We start from the raw sequence: 22,056 nt of genomic DNA on the forward strand, positions 1-22,056 counted from the left end.
AGTACACTGCTTAGGGTAGGCAATTGCTCCTTACCCCCAAATATCCCTCATACACAGATTTCCAATCTAAGACCTGTAAATAGGTAGTTGGCAAAAAAAATTCCAGTTGGCCAACCTGTTCTTACCATGGGGCCCTACTATGGCTTTGGTACTTCTTATTCTGTGGTACAGCCTCTTCTTTCCAGTAAAATTTTCCTTTCTCCAGTGTGCTGACATAGGCTAGAAAAATGACTCACTGTGACTTTTTATTTTCTTTTCCTATCAGGATTTGGCCTAGGATTCCCATCAGGATCAGATCCCATCAGAATCTAAAAACTGTGTATGTTTAGAGAAATCTGGGTAAAAGTCTACATTAATTCTTTCCTACTGCTCTCTGCCATTTTGGCTCCATCTTTGACTTAGGAGTTTAGATAAAAAGAATTCTTTTGAAAATGTCAATAGTTAATTGCTTTTGGTGAATTTTTCTTTTGATTGGCTAGTTTTTATATTCTAGTAAATTTTAATTTGTGAATTGTTTGTCATATGTGTAATTGCTACATTTCAGATATACCTAATTTCTTAATTTTGGGAAAAAACATTTTTGTTTGAGGTATCTAAATGAGGTAATCGAAATAAAAATGAGAAAGTCTAATTGCGTAATGTTCTGATAGGTACCAAAAAAACAAAAAAAAAGGAAACAAAATTAAATCTGAAATGGAAAAAAAGATCAAAGTTCTGACAAAAAGGAGAAAGTTTAGTGAAAAGGTTGCATTGGGCAGAAACAATGTAGCCCAAATACTGAGATTTGTAATAAGGAAGAAAGAAAAATTTTTAAAAAGGGATGAGACAAGCAACATTTTTAAGAATATTGGTAACTGTCTCTGATGTCACACATTAACTAGCTTATAGGAGATACATTTCAATAAAATTTTCTTAAGAATACCTCTTGGTCCAAATTGTAGTCCTCATTTGAATTAAGTGCAATTTTCACTGTAACATAGTCTCCATTTTTCACTGCATCCCTCAGTAAGTCTAAAGAAGAAAAAAAGCCAATTTTATCCATTCTAATTTCTGAATTTTTTTATATTACCAAATGGATTTCTTGGATGATATCTAACAATTTCAAAAGTACTTACTACTTGGTATAGCATCCGCTGTTGTAAAATTCTCATCTTCTCCATTAAGATGCTTTTGAAAATCTTCTAATTTCATCCATTCCAACTGCAAATCCATTCCCAAACTCAAAACTTGCTGCCTGTCTGTTATATATGCAGATGACTTATTATGTTTTTAAAGATGATCATACTATCACAGATATTCCTATTTTTCCATCTTTCTCCATCTTATGTAGAAACTAAGAACTAAGTCAAAAAGTAAAATATCTTTATCTATCACATTTTTTTTTTTGGAGGCTGGGGTTAAGTGATTTGCCCAGGGTCACACAGCTAGGAAGTGTTAAGTGTCTGAGACTAGATTTGAATTCGGGTCTTCCTGAATTCAAGGCTGGTGCTCTATCCACTGAGCCACCTAGCTGCCCCCAGATCTAACACATATTAAAAAATTCTGTTTTACTTATTTTTACTGACTTACTTAAAAATAAAATTTACTTTTATTGGCTCCTTTACTTAAAATAAAAATAAAAAAAAAGTAAGTTTTCCTTTGAACAGAATATCTGAATCTCAACTTTGCCATTTAACACCTTGGGCAAATGACTAAAATTTGTGGACCTCAATTTTCTCATCTGAAAAAGAAGGGACTGGACTAGATGGCTAAGTTTCCTTTCTAGCTTTACATCTACAATAATATTTATTTACTATAATATTTAAATTAACAGTTTCAGCAAATTGTTAGCAGCATTGATACTTGATTAGGTTGGAAAAAGGAATAAACTATAGGATGGCCTCAAATAATTCAGATAATAGTAATAGTGCATTTTGAAATTATTTTACCCAGTTCTTAAAATATGAAAATGGCAATTTTGGAAACCATGACATAACTTCAGCAGTTTTTTTTTTTTTCCACAAAAAATTTAAGATTTGTAGAAATGTGTACTTAAGATAATAAACTTTTCCTAATGAATTTTCTAATCAACAAAAACTCATAACTGTTAACCTTTAAGATTTTCTACTAATGAGAAGTCTTTTATTAGCCATCTTTATTTTTTACTATAAAGAGCTCAGATTTTTTTCTGAATGGTTGGGTAACTTGGCTCCCCAATCTTTGTATATGGCTCACTTACCTGCCTAAGTGTTCTCTACTGCTGCTTTTCTCATCATTTTGAATGTCTTTACATCAACTGCATACCTAGTCCTCTCTCCTTACTTTAAAATATAGAATTTCTTATCTTCCATAAACTTTTCCCTGATTAACCCTACTATAGTTTTAATCCATTCTGGCAATATTACAGCTCTTATAGCTGTGATGAGTTATAAATGTAGTTATTTATAATAGTATTGTGTAATCAAACTTTTATTTCTGCCTTTATCACCCCAAATTTATTTCTTCTGTTAGTTTCTAAACTTAATAAATATTATGTATATGTATATGCTTATTTAATTCCTATCCACTAGCTGAGTCAGAGAGTTTAGGATGTTTTCCTTCTTCAACTTAAATTATTATTTTGTTCTATCCTACCTTCTTTATAGAAATTAAAATGAAAGAAAAATCTAGAAAATGTTGGGGGAGCGGGGTGAAACTCCAAAAACTTTTATCTTCTTTTTTCTAAGTACCCTAAACAAATGATAAGATTTATAAAATAATAACAATAGTAACTTGGCTGGCTTTTGATAGCCTTGTAATTTATGACTCATTTTTCATCATACTTACCAGAATTTTCATCCATTTGACACACATTGTCTAATACTTCTTGATCACCTTCTGCAGCTATATAAGCCCATGTATCAGTTTCATCCCTTGTACTTCTTCTCTCTTTGTATAATTGTTTATTTTCCTTAGTTCTATAGTCTTCAGTAAATGTTTCTTCTCTTTTCCGATTATTCTCTGAATAATCTTTTTCTTCTGGTGTTAATGTAAATAAATCAAACGCATTCCTCATTTCTTTATATGCTAGTATATAATAAAAAGTTTTATAACATTAAATTATAAATGCTTGTTACAAACAAATAATAAAATCCAGTCTTATGGATGCATTAGAAAAAACTGTGGTTTCTACTTGCTAATACAAATGACTGTGATAAAGAAGTACCCAAATCCATTACCGGAATCACCAAACAACTTCAATGTATCATTTTATTGGTTGTCCAATATCCAATAAAGTTCATGACAGTAATTGGTTCTTCTCCTCTACCTTCCATGACCACCTCCTCCTGCCCTATCAAAGGACTCTGGACTCATATGGATTATATTCATCATAGAACTTGACCTCAAATGGAAAAATCTCTCTTTTTTTAGTTTACTGCCCCAACTTGGATTAATTCAGACTTTCAAAATAAAACTTTTTCATAGCTCATGTCTAGGATGTCCCCAGAAATCACAAAAGCACTTATTTTATAAACAATATAATTAATGAGTATAAAATAGTCTTTATCTTACCCTATAGAAAATGTAAAGGATGCTAACTAAAGCCTCAAAGGAGCCCATGAATAAACACTGAAGCAAAAAGGTGAATGTAATCCACAATAATTTCTTAGAAAGTACAGATGACTAGTTCTATTTATTAGCACTATGAAGAAAGGAGTCAATTTGTCTCAAAAAGGATAATTTATAGTAAACATTTAAAAAATAATATATGTTAATAATCACATAAAATTCAATTATTTATACTTACTCTTTATTCCCTTTTGCTCTTTCTTCCCTCTTTCTTCTTTGTCAGAATCATACCTTTTCTGATATTTTTCTTTTACTTCATTTTTCCGTGTTTCTTTCTCCTAACAATGAAAGAAAGCATGATACAAAAGAATTAGAAATGGACAGTATTTACTAAACAAGATCTTTAAACAATGTAAAACATGACTTCAGGGCCAAGGGGTCTATTTTCCTATGACAAAATTACAAAATCTTATAATTTTTTTCCTTATTTTTTCCCTACAACTCTGGAATATCCTAACATTGCTTATAGGTAAAAAAAGACATACTTATAACATTAAATAACAATGTTTAATCGTATATCCCATCAGATTACAAAGATAGGAAAACACTGTAGGGATTCCAACAAAACAGGAATGCACTAATAGCAGTTTGGTTTTTATAATCAACACTTTTCCTGCTCTTTTCTGTATGAAAAAAAATTTTATCAGTGTTTGTAAAGTTGACAATAAGAAAAATGAAATATTTTCAAAATACAACCATGCTAATTACCTGCTGTTAAGAGTGAAAAATTCTAGAAAATGGACAAGTCAAATCATGATATATATAAATTTACAAGATTATCACATCTTAATTTACAAACATGAAGAATTCAGAAAACATGTGAATGCCATAACATCAAAGTTGAAGGACATATCCCTTTTCTCTCTGTTAATCAATAAAGGAACTGGTTTCAGAAAATGAACTTTGTAGATGTGTGTTTGGATGTTTATAAATAATAAAACATTTATATATCACTTAAAAGTTTGTCAAATGCATTACAACTATTTCTTTATTTAATCTTCATAATAACCTTGGGAGGTATTATTATTATCCCCATTTTCCAGGAAACTGAGGCAAACAGAGGTTCAGTGACTTGCCCAGAGTCACAAAGTTAGTAATTGTCGGAGGCCAGATATTGATGAGGTTTAGATTTAGGGTAGCCAAATGAAATTATTTAACTCCCTGACCGCCAGAAACCCTAAAGTCTTGTGGTGGCGCAAGGGTAGGGAGTTAAATAAGGTGTAGTGGCAGTGCAAGATCCTCTGTAAAGGAATTTACAGACCCAAAAACCTAGATTGATAAGAGGTTTATTATGGGGATTGGAAGTAAGGTTAAAGTCTGGTTAAGGAAATAGGTGAGAAAAAGGCACTGGAAACAGTATTCCAGTGGGCAGAAGCTCTTGTAGGTACCAAGCATAGGGCTGGCATGTTTGGAACCTCTACAAAGAGAGGGTTTTAGTTTGGTTCTTTTATAATAGGGGGTTTTGGCTACAAGTTGAAGAAGGCTCATGGGTAGAGTCCCAGGTTGGCTCCTGGATGGGTTTCAGCTAGGATTAGAATTTGAATTGGATTTGAATAGAGCTGACCCCACCCAGATAACAAAAATGAAACTGTTTGTGCTTGGGGTGGAGTCCCCTCACTGAGCAGAGTTTTTTCCTTTAAGGACTTTCAGAGTGTTGGGGTTCCCTCTTCATTCTCCCCTCAAGCAGTCAAAACTTAAATTCATTTAAAGGTAAAAGACTTGGGGCAGTGTCCCTTATTGAGGCAGAGTTGAAGATCCTCTCCTTCAAGGATTTTCAGAGTTCCGGAATACCCTCTTCATTCCTCTCTCAAGCAGTCACCTCCAAATGCATTTGGGATAAAGGGGCGATGGTCTCTTCCTAAGTGCTCTGAGTTGGTAAGGATCGTAGAATTTTTGGGGATTCATGCAAGGAGGTGAGGTGTGAGGTATGGGGTTTGGGGATGGCAACAGGGGCATCTAAGTTGTATTGTCCCAGACAGTCATCCCATGTTCTCCAGGTTGAAGAGCAGTTGAAAATCCAAAGTTTGAAACCTAGAGAAAACAATATCTCGGGACCAAATTAAAAGTGGGGTGTCATCCAGGGTGGAGATGGCGACATTTGGAAATGGGGCCTTTAGCAGGAAATGCATTCGGTCCCTTCTGTGGGCTGCCTGTAAGAATGGTGATGGCCCATTAACTATAAAAGAGAAGTAGGCGAACAAAAGATTCTTTGTCTGTTAAGTAGCCAGAGTTTAGCCCCATTCACTCTAATCTCCAAAAAATCTAATTTCTTCTGGGGTTGGGTCAGGGTGGCAGAGTTATTAGCCACTGATATTTTTGTGAAGCAGGGTCTAGGGATGGGCATGTCCCCGCTTGTCAGGGCTGCAGATCAAGATAAGAATGCAGTTGAAGCTTTTTTTTTTTTTTTTTTTTTTTAATAATAGAGAGTTGGTTCCTCAATCTTACCAGAAAAATAAGCAAAGATCCTGAGCCTTCCCTCCTACTATCCCCACTCTTTATGGGGAGGGGTGGAAGGGGTCAGAGGGAGTACAAAATATCAGCGCTGCCTACCTAGCTTACCGGCCCCCAAGGTGCTCGGACTGTCCTGGGATAAAAGGGGAAACAGAGCCCCAGAGAGCAGGATGCTGGGGACCCAGTTCAACCCCTGTGGTGTTTGCTGTTGTGGTGAAAAGGCAGTTCCTCCTGCTCAAACTCAGGACAGAAACTGGGGTCTCCTCGGACAATTTCCATGGCACCTACAGGCCTAAGTCTGGGAGAGGTTTGTATTAAAAGGGCACCTCCACTCTGGGTGTTTTTTCAGGAGACAGAAGTTGCCCTGAGAAGAAAAGAGCTGAGAAATTAAGGTTTTTGTCAATTTCGCAGGAATTTTCACCATAGGCATCCCTTGTGGGAAATACTCTGCTTAGCATAGGAACTCCAGAACAGCGTTAACTATGTCAACAAAAACAAAAACAAAAAAAACAACCAAAACCCTGTGAATAGTCACCAAATGGGAAATCAGAAAGACTAAAATCCTTAGACTGAGGTAGGGGCGGAGTCAGAGTACTGAGAACAGGAACGGGACTCTGATAAGGTGCAGTGAGCCTCCAGAGAGGGATGACATAATCAGGGGGAGGCACCCTGGACATGGGGAGAGGCATATTGATAAGATAGTAGATAGCTTGGGATGGGGAGGGGAGAGGGCCTAAAATTCTAAAACATAAGATCTTTTATCCTTACCAAGTATTCTGATAAAGAGGGAAGGGAGGTTTTGCAGAACTGAGAAGCAGGGAAACTGAGGCAGGACTAAGTCAGGATAATTAGGTCAATAAACCAAACTAAAACTAGAAAAAAAAGTAAGGACTTGTGGCAAAGACCAGGTTCTCCCTGATAACCCCAGAATTATTCGCATCAATTAGCATTCCTCATTTAGGGAGACACAGAGAACTCCCTGTTCAGGTCCTCTGCAATTGGGGAGCATCTCAGCCAGAGATGGACAGTTTGAGGTTTGTGGCCATTTGTGCATTAAACTCAGCCTCACTGAATAGCAGTGCTCAAGATAGTCCTGCTGTTCTAAGAGGGGCACCCCAAGTCTGTCAGGGGCTCCAAAAGAAGGAAAAGTGGGGCCTGGAGTAGCTCTACCTGTCCCCTCTCTATGGAACAGGAGCTGCAATTAGGAAACAGATTTCTGAACAAGACCAAGACAGGCCACCCCAAACTATTAGAGTCCTGATATCAAAATGCTGAAATAGTAATTAAGGAACTGGGGTAAGAGGAGTGGAGAAACAGATCAGAGAGACTGCCACCAGGACAGGTGTCTGATTTCTGGTTGTTTCTAAAAAAATAATCCCAAAAACTGAGTCTGCCAGGGCAATTCCAGCAGAATAAGGGAATTCAAAGTTAAAACATAACCCAGCAAATCACAGTCCAATAAATTTTAAGCAAGGAGTTAAAAATTTCCAATTTAATCTGAATTAATGAAATAGGGGACAGGGCAGAAGTGCCTAAGAAAAATATGTCAATTTCCCAATTACCTGACCAGCCTCAATCAGTTTCCTTCCTTCCTTTTTTACATGGAAAAGAAATTACCAGATTACCATTCCACATATAAATCCCAAGAATGAATCAAAATTCATATACATAACAGACTAGTAAATTTCCTAAAAATCCCTCAAACATAAAGCAATAGTTAAAGTTTCCCTCAAACATATAGCAATAAACAGTTTTAACAATTAATCCCAGTTTTAACAAATCTTAAAAAACAGATCAATTAACTTAAAAGCGGGCCTATCTCTTGAAATCTTTTGCCAAAGACAAGCCTCTGCAGAAAGGGGTTGGAACAAACTTAGTGTGTGTGTGGGGGGGGGGGGGGCGGGGGAGGCAGGGAGGGGCCACCCTTTTCCCCACTCCACCTCCCAAGAGCAGGAGGGAGGGAAGGCAGCTAACCTTCACCCCAGGCTAACTATGTACTAGCAGAGAGCAGTGCGTGAGTAAGACAAAAGATCCCTACTCCTCTCAACCTTTAGTGGGTTGGAAGTAGGGGTGTTGAAGCTTTTAGAAAAGTCAGACCCTAATTGGAGACAAATGACCCTTTTCAAGTAAGTTAACAGAACTTCACCCCAACAAGTTCTTAAGATCTTACATTCAAAGATAACCAAATCTAGCTTGCAAAGGCAACAGTAAAATTATTTAGACACAATGATAGAATGTTAACAATAATTCAGCCACTTTCCCACTCCCCAATATCAGTCTAAAGTGCTAAGAAGTTTTCAAATAGGTTCAGTCTCTCCCTCAAACTCCTCATTTCCTGCTGCAGTCAGGAAATAAGATGAGAAAAGAAAGAAAGAAGCTATCTTCACTCTCTTAACAACTTAATTTGCCTTGTTTCAGAACTTTATTCCCCAGCTATCATTCCAAAGGTCTTTCTTAAAGCTGCAACCTAGCCAGGGTTGGAGCTTAGAAAAGAAACTTTTAATTGTTGGCGGGGTTATAGAATGTCAATCCAGAAAAATAGGAGAGAATGTGCTAAGAGCAAAAGGGTTTAGGATTGAGAAAATTAGGAGTGAAAAAGTTCCCACCCGTAAGGTGAGGAAAGTTTAAGCAAATGCCCTGAGGCTAGGGAAAACAAACAAACAAACAAACAAAAAAAGAGAAGTTTGGAATCCCCTGTCTTTCTGGACAGCCCCATGAGCATACAAAAGCATAATTTTGAGGCTTCTGCAGTTAAAAGGCTGTGACAGGAGGCACAGCTCTAAGGCAGGATGACCAAATCAGGGAAACCAAGTCCTGTTTTAAAATGTATGGGACAAGCATGCTTCCCGAGAAGGCTTGTTTAAGAGCCAAGCAAAAGGTCTGGGAGGAGTGTAGCCCACTTGTCCAGAATGCCAGCAAAGTTCCAATTTAAAACTTGATGGGAAACTTTTCCGGAGATTTGAGAAGATTAAGATTGAGTTTCCAATCTCCCCATTATATAATACCCCAATAAGGGGTCAGATTAGGAACATTTAAATGGCAGGTGCCAAGCCATATGGGAGAGGTCTGAAAAAGGCCTTGAGTTCTGTGATTCCCAATCCATGGGGGAGGGGGAGGAAAGGCCAGATCAAGGGTGGGGAGAAAGGATGCCATCTTACCCAGTGTGTCCTGAATGGCAAAGGCTCCTCTGGCAATTTCCCACTGGAACTTGAGGGCGGGGTAGCTTATCTAAGCCCCCAAATCTTGCTAGGAGAGCAAGACCTGAAGGAGATGGCCCCACCCCTATCCAGGGAGTAGCAGCCAAGAGTAGGAACATATCACCAAGCTCACCCCAATTCAGTGACCTTTCTCCTTGTGGCTACAGCCTGACCATTAGAAACTCCATTGTATTTAACAGTGAAGTGGGAGAAGGGCTCAAACTTAGCTCCTCTTAAGTTTCTCTGGTTATCTACCCAGAACAAGTCAAAGAGAGTGCTGGCCTGGGACCTCCAAGAGGGATTGGGGTTCCCAGAACGGCCATATATCTCCTTGGTCTGGGGAAGGGGCGTGTTAAAGAGACACTTCCTTTGGTGTCTCAGAGTTCCTGCCTGAGAGCAGGGCTTTCTGGTGAGAGAAAAAAAAAAAAAAAAAAAAGAGATTAGAAATGCCTTGAGATGCAAAAGAAGGTCCTTTTTTCTCTGGATGAACTGGACAAAGGGAGTTTCCTCAAGCCAAGCATCTCAGCTCATCCTGGTGCCACTATTTCTAAAAATAGAGTGAGACAAAAAAGAGGCCTTTTTGTCAGAAAATGCAAATACCTTGAGCATAGATAACACTCTATATCTTGCTTCTCCATCAACCGTGATCCTAGAACCCTTAGGACACAAAGAAAACTAATACACATAAAATTAGGGGATGTATTTTCTGCACAAAAAGGAAAAACCAGGAAACCATCTTTGGAGCTTCCTTGGACTACCTATATCTTTCTCCCCACTCTTCTCATACTTCTCCATACACACATCTTCCTATCCCTCTACCCTCACCTTACATTTATTTCATGTACTTGGAGATTTGCAGGATCTCTTAAGTAGCTCACCTAAAGTCTCAGTTGTAGATAACAGTCTAACTTTTACTTATGAGCTCTTTCCTTTTCCCTTTAATAAAATGGATTATTTACTGAAGGGGGAAAATCACTCATTTGGAGCGCCAAAATGTAGAAATTAAGATGGGCAAAAAAAATTGATAAATCTGTCTTTCATTCAAAGGGAAAAATCCTATAAACTCAGAGAACAAACAATAATTCAGTCCCTAGTTAATAGTCCAGGGAAAATATACTTGGGGAAAAAAAAAAAAAAGAGTACGGTGCTATTTTAAGTATAAGCAAAAACCCAGGCTAAGAAACTACAAATATCCAATGCTTTCAAAGTAATGTGAGATACAGGATAAAGTCTGAGCACTTCTACTAACCTAAGCTCTGCAAGTTCCTGACCTGCAATTTGGTCAGTCTCTGATTGGAGTTCCAATAGATTGCTGCTGGACCCAGTCATTTCAGTCAGATGAAAAGCTTTACAGGTTCAGAATGACAGAATTGAAGGCTTCCCTGTGGTCTTGTGTTCTTGTCTTGGTTTTTCAGATGCAAGCTTTAGACTGCGCAAGTGGTTGAAACCCAAAACCTGCTCTGCTTCTCTGGATCAGAGCCATACAAAACTCTTACTTGCTTCTGTGCTTGCATCAGTACAAAGCTGAGGGCCCAAGACTGCTCCTTAGAAGATTCAAAGTAGTTGTTAATGGTTCAAAGTAAATGTACCAGAAGGTCTCTCCAGTAGAGCCACAAAGGAATTTGTGTTTGACTTTGTTCTGTTTAACATTTTTATCAACAAATCAGATAAAGACAAAGATAGTGTAAGAATTAATTTTGCATGTAATATAAAGCTAGCTAACAGAGTGGATGAGGGCATCAGGATCCAAAAAATCTTGATAGGCTAGAGCATTGGGCTGAATTTAGAAAGATGAAATTCAAATGCAATAAATATAAAGCCTTTAAAATTAATTTCATAAATTTGAGACAAATGAAAAAAAAATTTAGTAAGCGCTTACTATATGGCAGGAACTGTGCCAAGCTTTAGGAATAAAAATACAAACAAGACAGTCCCTGCCCTCCAAGTAATAATATTATGGCCGCTTTTATTTTTTTCTTTGAACTGGAAATTCTGGATTTTGACTATGTTGTTATTGGGAGTTTTCATTTTAGGGTTTCGTTGAGGAAATGACCAGAAGAAGCTTTCTATTCTTTGCCCTCTGAATCTATGAAACCTGAGCAATTTTCTTTTACAATTTCTTAAAATATGTTTAAACTTTTTTTTGGTTATGGCTTTCAGGTAATCCAAGGATTCTTAAATGGTATCTCCTCAATTTGTTTTCCAGGTCAGTTGTCTTTGCTATGAAACAGATGCCTCACATTTCTCTTTTATTTTTGCAGCCTTTTTTTTTGTTGTTGTTGTTGTTATTTTATTATTTCTTTTTGCTTCATGAAGTGATTAACTTTTTGGAGGAGCCATTCTAATTTTCAATGAATCTGTTGCTTGGGTAAGGTTTTGTACCTCCTGTGCCAAGCTATTAATTCCCTTTCCAATTCTTTCTTTTATAGCTCATGATCATGTCTTTCCTTATTATATCTGCTAGACTGTTATCTATAAAATAATTTTAAGTTTTTAAAGGCTCTAGCTTCATTTCTTCCAAGAATTCTAGGTGAATTTGTGCTCAAACTAATTTTTTTTCTTTAAGGTTTGCTTGTAGATATTTTGGAGTCATTCTCTTCTTTTAGATTTGTGTACTGAGTATTCCTGTCACCATAATAGATTTTTATGATAGGATTTTTCATTTGTTTGTTCAGTCTTCCTGCCTACTTTATGATTTTTGGTCAGAATCATTGTTGTTCTTGAGGGAATGTCTGAGCTGTGCTTGTGTCCTCTTGAGACCTGTTGTTGCTTTCTCAGGATATTGGGTACTATGTTATTTCAGGTTATCAGCAAAAACCCAGTCCTCAGTCCCTCAGTGATTGTGACACAGCACTGGGTAGTGAGTGATAGAGCTAAGACACTTATTTCTGTTCCCTGCACAAGGTCAAGCTCTTCTAAGGGTCTGAGACCCAACCCTTCTTGACTTTCTTGACCTTGTCTTGAAAAATACCATGCTTCTAGTTAAGCCCTTGTTCTCAGGGTCTACACTTACCTAACTCCCTTTGCTGATCTGTAGCAGAAAAAATGATTCACTGTGATTTTTTTTCCCCTTGGATTGCCCCATCAGGACCCAAGTCTAGTGCATGTTCCAGATCTTTGTGGAATAGTAACAGGGGAAAGCTGAGCTGCACTTCTTGCTATTTTGCGGTCTTGGATATCTTCTAATATTACATTCTTACAGAAGACAATATATATAGGGAACTAGCGACCAAGGAGGAATGTTTTAGATAGTCAATGGGAATGCTAAATAAAGTCACAGGGCAAGACTGACATATCCTTTCTAGGAATAGTAGTATTGATTTGGTGACAGTTCTAGAGCTAGAATTAGAAAAAGTAGCGGGAGAATAGAGATATCTTGAAAGTAGTGAAGTTAGCCTGAGACTAGCCAAGATAAGGTAAATAAATGTTCAACAACCAAAGCCCCAAGATTATAAGAATGGTAGCAATTACTAAGGAGTAATATGCTGAAATATATAATATGGAGGCTTAACTGGATTTCAAATTCATTTTGAGTCAGCAATATAATAAAACAGCTAAGAAAAAAGCTAGAGTGATGCTGAACTTCCTCATTAAATGTAATAGAGACTGTCATTTGCCTCTTTTTGTATCTCTAGCACTTACCAAGTGCTTGGAACAAGCATACAGAAGAGGTCAACTTCTTCTGTATTACAACCAGATGGGAAAAGTTGTTGAGATTATGCTAAATAAAGATCAATTAAAGAATTGAAGATGCTGAGCTTACATAAGAGAAGACTTATAAGAATAGGTCAAGACATATTACTCATCTCCAAATATCTGGGGGGCGTCAAAGGGGAAGAGTAAAAAAAGTAATATTCTGTTTGCCATTAGAAGGTAGAACCAGGAGCAACAGGTTTAAGTGGCAGAGAAAATCTAGTTTATGGTTGCTACAGAAAAGCAGGGGAAACTTGTGCATCTTTCTGACAGTTGTCTGCAGTTACTGGGACCCAACCTCACACTTAGAAGGACATGACATGCCCCTATATTCTTATCACAGATGCATATACAATGCCCACTTTAAACTAACTGCTGGATGGATTTTATTTTAACTTGTGCAGAAAAGCATGGAGGCAAATAATTAACAAATTATCCAATGGCAATACCACACAGCTCACAAAATTTTCTAGAATTTCTGCAGAGAAGCACAGGAAAGAAATAAAAAGCAAAAGAGAAAGAAATACAAGAGTAGAATTTTCAGAAGACAAACCCCCAGGTATTATCATTACCATCATCTTCATTATAATTCACATGTTTATAGTGCTTTAAAATGTACAAAGTACTTTCCTTATGACATTCTTGCGAAATATATGTGTATATGTATTTTATAAGTACATAAAAACAGGTATTATCTCCATATTATAAATGAGGAAACTGAAACTCTGACATTTAAGTCTAAGGTTATACAGCTTGACAAGATTTGAAGTCAGGTCCTTTGAGTTCAAGTCCAATAAGTTTCACTGTACTCTTAGTGGTGAAGTTAGCCTGAAACTAGCCAAGATAAGGTAAATAAATGTTCAACAACCAAAGCCCCAAGATTATAGGAATGGTAGCAATTACTAAGAAGTAATATGCTGCAAGTCATCTCAAAGGAACACAATCTGACACAGCAGAAGTGGGGAAGTTTCTTTACATTATATGCAGATTCATATATCTCTCCTTTAAGAGGTTAATAGAGTGAATCATTGTGCTGCAGACACATGGATTGTTAGAGATATTGGATGCCATTCTCCTTCATTGAGCTTATGGGAAAACTTAATTAAGAGAATGATCAAAACATATAGCTGTGTTTACTTCCTGTCTTTGTCATTTCTGGAAAATTTATAAGAAGATTTATATAAATTAGAAGACCTAAAGAAGTTGGTAGAATAGACTTTTCAGAAACTGATAACATCTACATAGTGCTTTATAATTGCAAAGCATTTTACAGATATTATCTCAATACCTGGACTATTCACCAAGATAAAAAAAAAACAAAAAAAAAAAACTCATTCTGTTTCAAATCCCTTTCGTTATGCAATTATAGATGTACAGATGTAATAGATGTTACCTCTTACTTGGCTGAATACACATATTACTATCTTAATGCGTTTTATCTAAGAAATGTCAAAGATATGATTTTACGATGGATAAAACAACAAACTAAACCAAACATATAATTACATTAACTCCTTCCTTTAAAATAATCTAACAGAAGTGTCATGCTGAAAGACCAAAAGAAGGCAGGAAAAAGTAAATACTAATATTTATAAGAATAAGATAGTCAATAGCTATTCAATCAAAAACCAAAAGAATACCTATGTGATAACTTTTTGGAGGCAGGTAATAAATAAGAACATTATTTTGTTCAAATATTTTTTTTAAACGAATTCCTCTAACAACATTTGAAACCAAGCAAACAAGTTTCTTTCTACTTGCGATGGAAATGGATTTTATAAGATTAAAGAGCAGGAAGTAGCTGAGGAAAAGCAGGAGCTAGCCAGCTCCTAAAAGTCTTTCTGTGAGCACTAATTTAGAGATGAAGCTCAGTGATACCCCATTAAAATCCCTTGATAACCCCATGCAAGAAATACTGCTTTTATCTGGTCTTATTCTTCTATTTCACTGTTTTTTCTATGGTATACACAAATTTTTTTTCCCCTAAATTATGTTCCCCATATTGGTTCAAGTAACATCCTTTTATTCTTTAACTTTCCTCCTCTAGCATTGAATGACTTACCTCCCCAACTGAATCAGTAGACCTTCGACCTCGTTCTTCACTACCCAGTTTTGTGCTCTTCTGAATTTGAGCAGGTGTAGGTGCTAATTTATCTATCTCTGTGGAGATAGATTTTTCTTGATTCTTTTGCTTTTTGTATAAATTTTTCTTCTCTGAGTATGGGTCCTTATTTTCAGCTTTTCTAATCTCTTCTTTATATTCTTCAACTTTTTTAAATTTCTTTTTTTTCCTTTTTGTTTTAATATCAGCATCTTCGTCAGCACTTGCTGTATCATCTGGTTGTTTATCAGAAATCACATCTTGAATTATATCAAGTTCTAACTTATCCTTTCCACTTTTAAATTTTTGTTTGTCTCCTCTATTATCAAAAGACAAATCTTCACTGTCATCATCAGCCAACTGAGAAAGTGAATCATCAAATGTACTTGATTCAGATTCTAACACAGAATCACTAAGTCTCTCTCTCTTCTTTTTGCTTTCTTTAAAATCATCTCTTACTTTTCCCTTTGAGTCTCTAATTTCACCTTTTTTTGCTTTCTTTGCTTCTTTTAAATCATCTTTTTTGGTCTTTTTGTACTCCTTTGAATCTTCTTTGGATTCCAAAATTCTTTTCTTAGACTTTGAATCAAAGACCAAATTTTCTGAGGAAGTTTCCAGTTGTGTTTTATTCTTATCTTTTACTTTACCAGATTTCCATTTTCTTTTTTTCAAATCATCAGGGCTTTTGTCTTCTCTGTGCCGTGACTTTTTCTTTTTTTTCTTGGGGGAAATGTCCTCTTTTGTTTCACTTTGCCAATCGCTGTCAGATTCTGCCTCAAATATGTCATCATCATTCAAAACTAGTCTCTATAAAATAAAGATATAAAAGGTTAAAATACTTAAATCCTATTTTGCTTTTTATATTTCTTCTACCTGACTTCCAGTCTAAAAAATTTCCAAAATAATCAGAAAAAAAAAAAGTTTACAAGAACAAAAGAAAAAAAATTTTTTTTTTTTCATTTTAAGGCATAATATTTCTTAATTTCAAATACTGGTCAAACAAAAAGGAAAAAGTCAGTCAACTAAGGATAAACATTGATAAGGATTAAAAAAAGATGTCTTTTTTGGCTGAATTGGGTAGCAAAAACTAAAAAATCACACAGAAAGTCATTGTTATACTCAATAGGTAACAGAAAACTTAATATCAGTTTATCACTTATATTCTATTAACTATTCTATTATCAATTTTAAAAAGAAACTTTACAAAGTGACATACCATTTAAATTAAGTTGGTGTCCATTCTTCTTGGTTACTAATATCTGGATACTAGCCTTTAGGAATAATATTCTATCTATATCATACCAAAAAAGTAGAGAATTTTGATTCCCAGAAGAGCCTCTGAAATTTGTTGCCATAGGACAGAATTGTAAAAATTTAGCTTTGAAGGAAAAACATAGCAACAACATTTGGCAGTGAGATATATAATTTAAAATTTGTTAAATATTCTAAAGTTTTGCCATTTTTAATGTGGAAAACAGCATCTTACATAAAAATCTACAAAATCTGTCAATTGTGGGTAAGTAAAATATAAAACAACTTCTGTTTCTGAAAAATGAAGAGCAAGAACAAATCTTATTTACCTTTTAACTTTCATTATATAATCAGAAATATATTCTCATGCAAAAAAAATAAGCTAAGAGATAATAAAATCATACTTGACAGCAGAGGACAAAAGTAAAAGTTACAAAAAAGATCTTCATACCCTTTGAATAATTCTACTGTTGAGAATGTGCTCTGAAAGTGTTCTCATAAACAAAAAATCTGTTATTTATTCAAAGTTTTCATAGAATGGCTTGGTGTATAATTTGCCAAAACCTAAATGACCAACAACAAGGAAATGTGTAAATAAAATATAGTATATCAATGTAATAGAACACCTACAATTAAGATGGAAAATTAATACAAAGAAATTAATAACACAAAATAAAGTTGAATGATAAAGTATATGTTTATACCTATGTAACAGACTATATGAATGTAAGTGGACAAGAAATACTAACAAGTATCTTAGAGTAAGTGACTAAAAAATTATACAATGAAATTAATTTAAATGTAAATAACTTATAAAAAGTTGCTAGGTATATTAATGTTCATGTTAAGCTTTTAATAAAAACAATTAAAAAGGAAAAAACAATTAGTAAGAAAGAAAAAAATAAAAATTTTAAAAGCAGGATAAAAAACACTTATTAACTTTCAGTCCACCTTTTAGGTCTACATAGAAGAAAGGGCAAATGAGAATTAAAAAACAGTAGTAGCTATAAGTTATATTCAAATTAAATCTATTAAAATGACATCTCTAATCAGGATTTTGAGATAATTTTCACAACTTACCAATAAACAAATTTTTAAAGTATATGCCATAAAAAGTTGACATTTTCTGAAGATTAATCACCTTCTTTGCCCACTAAAACCGGGACAGAATGATTTGGAAATGCTATAAGCAGGACATAAAGGATTACTCTGATGATTGTCAGTCTCTGGAAGGCAGTTACCAAAGATCAGACCCCTTAGACTGTTTACATCAAGGGTGCCTCCTGAAATAAGGAAAAGAAGGGACAACAAGAGAGAATGGGTCTCTACTGGGAACTATCCTACACCTTAAACACCCATGATACACATTCTGGATGATAGATAAATGGAAAACAAAAACAAAAACAAAACACATTCACTAATAATAGGAGGCAGACTCTCAACTCCAGAAGGTCCAACTAAACTCTAATTTGCCTAATTATTGCCCCAGAACACCTAGAATCCATTCAGATTGCTTGACTTGTTAAAGTGGCTTGAGCTAAAGGTAGTCATAAACATCAGGTAAGATAGAAGGCTAAATAAATAAACTACTATTTCCCTGCCACTGTCTTCTAAGAACTACCTACCCTTACCACCTGGCTATACCCTGAAGTTCTTAACACTGTCATTTGACCTAGTTATAATATGAGGTTGCCTGTCTGGGCATTGCCATATGCCTTTCTGGTGTCTTTTGAACTTCTCCCTTCGTCTGGAAGCTGAACTTCCTTGTGTTGTTATCTCCCAATTAGAGTTGGTAAACGTGACCAACCTTTCTCTAGGCCTTCAGTCCCTCATCACCAGTAACCTATTGAACATTTCAAGCTCAACATGGCCAAATGTAGAACTCACCATCATCTTTCCCTTAAAGCTCTCCTTTAAACTTCCCTATTTTTATGATCAATCTTGGAGGGGGGGATGTAGGAAAATTGAAATACTAATACCTACTGGTGAAATTGTGAACTGATCCAACCATTCTGGGGTCAATGGAACTATAAGAGCTATAAAAATGTTTATACTGTTTGATCCAACAATACAACTACTAAAAAGAAGTCAGAGAGACCAAAAAAGGGGAAAAAGACCTAGTTGTACAAAAATATTTATAGCAGTTCTTCTTGTGGTGTCAAAGAATGAGAAATTGAGGGAATGCCCATCAACTGGGGAATGGCTGAACAAGTTGTAATATATGATGGTAATGGAATGCTACTGTGCTATAAGAAATGACAAAATAAAAGATTTATTTCAAAAAAGCCTGGAAAGACTTACATGAACTGATAAAAAAAAAAAAAAAAAAAAAAAAAAGAAGTGAATAGAATCAGAACATTGTACATAGTAAAAGCAATACTGTATCATAGTCAATTGTGAATTACTTAACTAGTCTCAGCAACACAATGATTCAAGACAAATTCAAAAGACTCATGATGAAAAATGCTATCCACATCCAGAGAAAGAACTGATGGAATCTGATTGCAGACTTAAGTATACTATTTTTCACTTTATTTAGGGCGAGAGGGCTTTTTTTTTTTTTTTTGGAGGGGGTTGTGTCCTCTTTCAACAACACAATTCATATAGAAATATATTTTACATGACTGCCCAAGTATAAACTACTATCAAATTGTTTACCATCAGGAAAGGGGAAGAAGGAGAGAATCTGGAATTCAAAACTTTCAAAAATGAATGTTAAAAATTCCCTTTACATATACTGGGAATAAAAATAAACAAACTTCTCTGTTTCTGTATAGTCTCCCAGGTTTATAACCATTCTAAACTTATCGTCAATCCATATAACCAACTGGTAACCAATTTCTATCTCTAACACATTTCTTTTTCATCTCCTCTCTTTTCTCTACTTATACTATACACTATTACCACCTTCTGAGTATGTATTATACATACATTCTCATTCTCTCTATTTCTCTCTCTCTCTCTATATATATATGTATATAATGTAAAGTTCTGTGTGTGTATGATTAGAAAGCTTGTCCAAATAACAGGATTAGTCAACTTCTAATCAAAGATCCTGAGTATGTCCCTTTATTTACAACTTCAAAAGTAAAATTTCAATTACTGACTTTCTATATAAAGAGAAACACAGATCTATATATAAACAATGTTTATCCAGAACTTGTAGACATCTTTAATTAACCACATAAAATCATAGGTAGATGTGCATTCACACTACAGGCTAGACCAAGTTTTTTTTCACTCACAACCCTTTTCCTCAAGAAATTTTTATGTGACTCTGGTTTATAAAATAGGTATACAATTCAAACATTTAATAATAATAAATCATAATTTCACAAACCTCACATTCTGTATGAGGGTGGAATGAACTATAGTTTAAGAAGCTGAGGCAAAAAGGCAGATGCCTATTGCTACTGCAGAGAGAAGAACTTGGTAGATGAAATTGTCAAGTGGTTATTTTGGTTACAAACACTTAGCTGTTTAAGTGATCAACTTGTCAAATGTTCATTACTTTTTCCTACAATGTAAGATTCTAGCACATTATTATATCAAATGGACAGTGTAAAAACAATCTTTAGGAAGTATGTACTATACAATATGAGGCATTCAACCTGAAAAGCATGCTATGCTAAATTTCTCACTTAAAAAAAATGTTTAAGGTGCCAAATTTACGTTTAAAATTATGTATCATGCATCATTGTTCACTCACCAAAATCAAAGCTAATAAGCAAAGTGAACTAGAGATACTAATATATAAAAACAAAGATTTGACATTGTAATAAGTAACCTGAGAATTGATAGGATAGAATTCATGACTACAATATGGCTCTGGAACTACACAACTTAAAAAGGAAAAGGATAGGTTAAAGGAAAAGTGGGAAGCTGATCACAGAATAGCACTGAAAACTGGAAACCATAATGATAAGCACAGTGAAGAATGCTGGGGTAAAGATCAAGAGGCAGAAACAGATGTGATAACTGTCACATGAATATAATACAGATCACTTGTACAAAGCAGAAAAATTGATGGGTAGTACAGAAAAAGATCACAATCCTGGCATAAGGTATGATTATCATAGTGGTAAGGAAATAGGCATACTAATGATGTTGGTGGAAGTATAAATTAGTAGTCATGCTTGAAAATAATTTTGAATTATGCAAATTAAATTAGCTAAAATGTTCATATACTTTGATCCAGAGATTCCACTTCTAGACATATATTCCAAGATGATCTCTGACAAAAAAGCTTCAATAGTCACTAAATTGTTTTCAACAGCATTTTTGTGGTAGCAAAGAATCACTAAAAAAACAGATACTCAGAGGTCAAGAATTCGCCAAAGGAAATGTGAAACCATGAATATAATAGAATATAATTGTGGTATAAGGGATGAAAAATGTAGAGAAGCATAAGACGACTTACAAGAAGTGAAACAAAATGAAATAAACAGAGCCAACAAAAAATATGCAGAATAATTACAAAACATAAGTGGAAAGACAGTCACAAAATAACAAAAAATTAATGTTGCAAAATTTTTAATTAATTAGTAAACCTGAAAACGGGGGGGGGGGGGGGGGGGAGGAAGGAATACAAAAAGACAATTCCCTTCACTTCTCTAATGTGTCTTTAGAGGAGAGAAAGGCTATAGATGTGGATTGTTATACGTTATATATTTTTTTCAATCTACTGATTGGCTTTGATAAGTTTTTTTGTTTTCTTTTTTAAAAAATTTCTCTATTATAAGGATGGCTCTGAGGGGGAGAAGAGGGATAACATAGAATATTTAGGTGATGTAAAAATAAAAGACAGAAATAAAAATCTACTTAAAAAGCAGAGCAGCTAACAATTTATTATCTTGCCCTAATTCAAGAATCAACAAAGAGAACTGTCATTCTAAATCTGATTGTCACCAACAAAGTTACTCTTAGCAGGAGTGGTAATGATACAACCTTAAGGAAAAGGGATTCTCCATTTTAGAATGCATGAGAGAAAACAGGAAGGTAATATATCAGATTTTAGCAGAGAAAAATTCAAAGGGTATAGGGAAAGAATAGATAGGATTCAAATTGTGTAAAATCAGTCCAAAAGAAATAAGACCTTCTAAAGAATGGACCAGCTGTAGTAAACAAAACAAGTATTTTTAAAGCACCTATTATGTACCAACACTATTTGGAATTGGGGGTAAAAAGATAAAAAATGAAATACTTCTTGCCCTTAAGAGGTTTATATTTGGCAGAGGCCAAATGTACATCTAAGTAAAAATAAAATTTTCAAATAACATGGAGTGGGGGACAAGCAGGTAGGAATAGGAGGTGGCTGGGTTTTAACAGAAACAAGGCGTTCAAGAGGTCAGATCTGAAAAGGAAGTGTGTTTCAGGAATGAACATAGGAAAATACAGAAAAAGGAGGACCTGTCCCAAATAAACAATGTCAATGCACAGAGAAGCCACCAATTAACTTAGATTTAATTTAAAAATATATACATGGCAAAGTCTAGTAAATGCAGTACTATTATTAAATTAGGGAATATCTAAACAAATTGTGATCCATGAATGTATTAGAATATTAGTGTGTTATAAGAAAGAATGATTATGTTGAACATAAGAATCATAAAAAATTTTCATGATCTTACACAGTGAAATAAGCAGATCCAAGAAATGGCATAAACAAGTAAATGAAAGGAACAACCACAAGGAAAATAACTATGAATATTACAAAATGATAAAAAACAACCATAGCTCCAAGGAAAAAATAAAAGAGGAAACTTCCTCCCTCTT

General features: G+C 34.9%; 1 protein-coding gene across 1 annotated transcript in view; it reads right to left on the minus strand.

Moving 5' to 3' along the window:
• The window catches only part of MPHOSPH8 (M-phase phosphoprotein 8), a 59,918-nt gene that overhangs the window by 30,060 nt on the left and 7,802 nt on the right, over nt 1-22,056 (minus strand). The window contains exons 3-7 of the mRNA XM_074303716.1: nt 14,992-15,837; nt 3,767-3,866; nt 2,806-3,045; nt 1,116-1,238; nt 923-1,011 (exon numbers count right to left, since the gene is read on the minus strand). Of these exons, the coding sequence (XP_074159817.1) occupies nt 923-1,011; nt 1,116-1,238; nt 2,806-3,045; nt 3,767-3,866; nt 14,992-15,837 (1,398 nt within the window). The remainder of the gene's footprint in view (nt 1-922; nt 1,012-1,115; nt 1,239-2,805; nt 3,046-3,766; nt 3,867-14,991; nt 15,838-22,056) is intronic.

The sequence above is a fragment of the Sminthopsis crassicaudata genome, chromosome 3 (genome assembly GCF_048593235.1).
Source record: "Sminthopsis crassicaudata isolate SCR6 chromosome 3, ASM4859323v1, whole genome shotgun sequence".
Classification (NCBI taxonomy): domain Eukaryota; kingdom Metazoa; phylum Chordata; class Mammalia; order Dasyuromorphia; family Dasyuridae; genus Sminthopsis; species Sminthopsis crassicaudata.